The 5,105-nt window shown below is 39.7% G+C and overlaps 1 protein-coding gene across 1 annotated transcript in view; it reads right to left on the bottom strand.

The window, feature by feature from the left end:
* Positions 1 to 2,542: 2,542 nt before the first annotated feature.
* The window catches only part of LOC120551040 (anoctamin-7-like), a 27,764-nt gene continuing 25,201 nt past the window's right edge, over positions 2,543 to 5,105 (bottom strand). Inside the window, exons 21-23 of the mRNA XM_039788170.1 lie at positions 3,354 to 3,444; positions 3,136 to 3,255; positions 2,543 to 3,051 (exon numbers count right to left, since the gene is read on the bottom strand). Coding sequence (XP_039644104.1) covers positions 2,911 to 3,051; positions 3,136 to 3,255; positions 3,354 to 3,444 — 352 coding nt within the window. The 3' untranslated portion in view covers positions 2,543 to 2,910. The remainder of the gene's footprint in view (positions 3,052 to 3,135; positions 3,256 to 3,353; positions 3,445 to 5,105) is intronic.

Raw genomic sequence — 5,105 nt, 5'->3', positions numbered from 1 at the left:
AGCGCCTGATCGGGAACACTCACACACTGAGAAAAAAATTGCAGAAAGAGTGCATAATATTCTAAAAACATATTCTGTTACTGTAAAAGTCCTGCATTGAGAGAATAGATATAGAAAATAACTCTCCTCCCATTGTAGAAAGTGTAAAGGATCCAAACAGTTGTGTGTTTAATGGTCTCATCATCTCAGCTGGACTTGTAGGCCGTTATATTGTTGGCTAGTTTACTTTAGAATAAAACATCAGATTTTATAAACTACATGTGTTTTGTGTGCAGTAATCTCTTAATGTGTAAAGTAACTAGTAACTAAAGCTGTAACAGATGAATGTAGCAGAGTAACTAAAGTAACCAGTAATTAAAGCTGTAAGAGATGAATGTAGTGGAGTAAAATTACAATATTTCTCTCTGAAATGTAGCGGAGTAGAAGTAGAAAGTGGCATGAAAAGAAAAGACTCAAGTAAAGTACAAGTACCTCAACATTTGTACTGAAGTACAGTTCTGGAGTAATTACTTAGTTACATTACAATTTACACCACAGTAAAAATACTATTACTTTGATGAACTTTTAATTAAATACAAGTGAAATTGCTGGTCTAAAAATCTACTCAAGTAAAAGTAAAAAGTAACTTTTTAACAGCGCGGGAGATACTTATTTATACTTTTTTAATTAAGTTTGTTGACGGATACTCTGCTAAAGCAATGAGGCAAAATGTTGTAGCCTTTTTGATTTACTTTAAGCAAAGTACAAAACTTCAAACAAAACATACTTAAGTAAGATTATATTACTGATTTTAAAAACAACTTTACAAAGTTAAAGTACATACAGTTAAAATTAAACAACAAAAACAATTTCAATTCCACTAAACCAGGAGTCTTCAACGTTTTTTAAGCCAAGGACCCCTTAACTGAAAGAGCGACTGAGCAAGGACCCCCTACTACAGAAGTAGGGGTACTTTGGAGGACTGCAGGGAGATTTTGAGATGGTGAGATTTTTTGCAAAATGTTTTTCAGTTCCAAGTCTGTTGACCATTCTACCTCTTTATATAAACTTTTTTGTCTACCAAAAATGTGATGTTTTTGTCACCTTATTTTGACCTATTCCTTCCTTCCTTCCTTCCTTCCTTCCTTCCTTCCTTCCTTCCTTCCTTCCTTCCTTACTTCCTTCCATGGTCTTTTTTCTCCAAGTTTGTCACTTTTTTTCGAAGTTTTTGTTGCTGATTTTGAACTTTGTCACCCAGGCTCTTGGTAGGCGGTGTCTGACGGTGTCGGTTGGGGTTGTGATGAACAGTGGCAATAATAGTCACAATAAAGATAATGAAACAGTGACTAGAAGTAGCAATTGTTGTAGTTCATGGCGTAGCAGGGCGTAGCAGGGTGTAGCAGGACGTAGCAGGGCATAGCAGGGCATAGCAGGGTGTAGAAGGACGTAGCAGGGCATAGCAGGGTGTAGCAGGACGTAGCAGGGCATACCAGGGCATAGCAGGACGTAGCAGGGAATAGCAGGGTGTAGCAGGGCATAACAGGGTGTAGCAGGACGTAGCATGACGTAGCAGGGCACTGGAGGGCTCAGGGTTCAAGTCCAACCTGCGGCTGTTTGCTGCATGTCTTCCCTCTCTCTCTCTCTCTCCCTCTCTCTCTCTCTCTCCCCCTTTCCTGTATACAGCTGTCCTTTCTATTAAAGGCTAAAATGCCCCAAAACATTTGCATAATACACAGGGCCTACAGTTGCGTGTAGGGGCGCCTAAGGCCTTTATACATTCCTTTTTTTAAATAGAATACTAAGTGTTTAAAATAGCCTAATAATTTTTTGTTTTCATTTTAAAACATACATGTGGAGCAGTGAATCCTCAGGATAAATAGTTAGTTAGCTATTTAAATAGTTAGCTGTTTAAATCGTTAGTTAACGATTTAAATAGTTAGCTGTTTAAATAGATAGCTGTTTAAATAGTTAGTTAATGGTTTAAATAGTTAGCTGTTTAAATAGTTAGTTAACGGTTTAGATAGTTAGCTGTTTAAATAGTTAGCTAACTGTTGGGGTTCAGCCGAATACCGAATCCACTGGTTAAGATTCTGCCGAATCCAAAACCGAATACCGAATCCTACTCCCATCCTCAGTCCATTAACACAGTAAACACATTAATGAAGTAAACAACATCCACAGCAGTGCATTTTTCATTTTATTTTATTTTAACTTAAAAAAAAAAAGAATAGGCAACATTATGCCAGGAAGACAACTGGGAAAACTATTTCGACAATTACCATAGGTCTATGTTTACCCTATCTCAAGATCCAATCAATATCCCAAAATATTATCCTTTAAGATTTATAATCACATAAAGTAGGCTACCCCCAAGTACAAACCACAATGCAAATGCAAAGAAAAGTGTTTTTCTGTTTTTAAATCAGAATATGTTTGGTGACTTAAAGGGGAACTATGCAGTTTTTTTTTTAGCTTAATTGACCTTAACTGAACAGCTTCGGAGTCATTGGAATGGTTATATTACTTTTTTCAGGTTGAATGGTGGTCGTCTCGCTCCCCCCTAGCGCCTGTGAGCAGAAAAACCACCCTTGCAACTTTGGGCCTCAGCGTCAGAAAGTATCGCGTGATATCAGGTCTTGCGATGTAACGAATTCTTCATGGCACTGCACACAGGAAGCAAAATTACGAATCCCACTATGGCCACACCAAGTCCCATCGGCGTGGCCATAGTGGTGAATCTTTTAGAGCTCCAACTGAAGTCTTTTAGAGCTCTAACAGACGTCTTTCAGAAACCTGCAAGTTTTAACTTTTCGTTTCGTCGCAAATCTTCAGACTGAACTGGACTTTAGGGGTCAGTCTCGGAGATGTGGACGTTGAGGTAGAGCGAGGACATCCGACAGCACAGAGTCATAATATATTATATAAATACAATTATATTTTAGCAGTTGTGCGGTCTGTCAGGTTTGGTGGCGGGGAGTCAGTCTGCGGCGGTCGCGAGGCGCCGGATGCACGTTGTCGCAGATCTCTGGACAGGACATCCTTCTCACCATCAATCATAGATTTCCCCAAAGACTGTAACACAGGAACAAATCAAACTATAACTGAGAAACACGTAGTTAAAACAAACTATAGAATGACATTAAACACTCTCTTTACCTGGTTCTCAGCCAGCGCATTTTTAGCCATGTAGTGTTCCCTCTTTATCTTCATCTCCACGTCCTCGGGGACGTCAGGGACCATCAGGTCGATCAGACGACCAACAGAGAAGACCACATGCTGAGGAAGAGAGGGAAGAAGACCACATTGCATCCTTTCGTCAGCTCTTAGCATGTATTAGTATGTTAGCATGTGTTAGATGTGTGAGAGACACTGACCTCGAACACGATGACGAAAGCGAGTCGTATGGCGAGAAGGTGAAAGAACTCAGGGAGGTATTTCCCATCCTGATCCATGAACCCCCGATACCTGAAACAACAGAAACAACTAGAAAATTCCACAAGAAATGTTGACAGTGTGCCTGCTGCTTGGGGCACATCCAAATAACACTGGCTAACAGTAAAACTGCTGTTTGACACGTCCTGTAAAGAGTGGACAACACGGCCTACAGTAAAGAGAGGACAACACGGCCTACAGTAAAGAGAGGACAACACGGCCTACAGTAAAGAGAGGACCACACGGCCTAAAGTAAAGAGTCTCCATGATAGGAGGAGGAGTTTGTGTTTGGTTATTCAGAATTTTTCGAGAAACTCTATTCAAATTTTAAAATGTTAGGGCAGTATTAAACTTTCAAATCACATTAATACTTTATGAAATATTCAACCTGATTTGAGGCTTTTTAAAGGAACAGACCCTTTTCGGACAGCTACTGTCCTCACATTTCTTACACACCATTCTTGCACAGGATGAGTCAGTCAGTTGGTCAGTTAGTTCATCATTACATCATGTTAGCTGACAAATAACACCTCTTCTCCTTTCTTCATCTTCTCTCCTCTTTTCTTTCTCTCCTCTTCTTGTCCTCTCCTTTTCTTCTCCTCCTTTTGGCAGTACATGTTGCTAAAGTGATTCGACAATGGTTGAGTAAAGGCCATTGTCACCACAGGTATTAAGTTAATATCATTAGTAACAGCTGATCTGAGCTACCTCTACTCTGCTGTTTGACATGTCCTGTAAAGAGAAGATAACACGGCCTACAGAAAAGAGTCTCCATGATAGGAGGTGTGTGTGTCAGAAGTTGTTGATATGGGGATTTCCACAGTGAGGGAGTAAAGGAGGGAGGGGGAGACAGTATCTTCCATGGGTCAAACGTCCATTTAATGATAATTATACCTCTTAAGTTTATTCTGTAATTCAAAAACCGTGGGTCCAAACGGCAAAAATAAAATCATCACAAGAGAGATAAAAGTCTGTCGAACGCATTGATGTGGTTTTTATGTTTGTGGTGTCAAATATATGCGACACAGAGCAGGTAACAAACAGGGAACCGTGTCACTGCCCGATGTGAGTCGAGCTCAGATTTGAGTCACGCATGCATCACTACAAGATGCTAACGTCTTTTTGAGCTAACGTTAGCAATCAAACAATCATAGATAGCTAAAACTTTTTTGGAATGATTTCCATCTTCTGTTATTGTATGTAAAGAGAAAAGTTTATTATTTTATGGATTTCACAAATTTCAGTATGACACGTTATGCTGTAAACTGTTTAAATCTGAGCATGCTCGACTCACATCAGGTAGTGACAACCGTCTGCATCCTTCCAGATATTATTTTTCATTGTTTCTATCAACAGTTGGTATGAACAGAGCCAAAAGTTTAAGTCCGGTGGATTCCATAGTTACATGTCTGCGACCGGCACAAAATTTCCTATATCTTGACCAACCATGATGTCTGAAGAGTGAAAACTGTAGGGGAGAGAGCAATATGTTTGGAAAAATTTCAGAGAATCATAATGCAGCTCCCCACTCTGACCTCCACTCTAGCTCTCAACATTCCGGCCACATAAACACACATTGGAAAATCTGAACCGGTCTGAAAACTGGACGATACATAAACTGTGATTTGGTAGAAACCGTGCTTGATATCAGAATGCCCATTCAGCCCGATAAAGGCCAAAGTCTTTTCTTTAGT

This window comes from Perca fluviatilis, chromosome 2, assembly GCF_010015445.1.
Source record: "Perca fluviatilis chromosome 2, GENO_Pfluv_1.0, whole genome shotgun sequence".
Classification (NCBI taxonomy): domain Eukaryota; kingdom Metazoa; phylum Chordata; class Actinopteri; order Perciformes; family Percidae; genus Perca; species Perca fluviatilis.
Note: the sequence above shows the minus strand (reverse complement) of the source record. Positions and strands in the feature narration are given on the sequence as shown.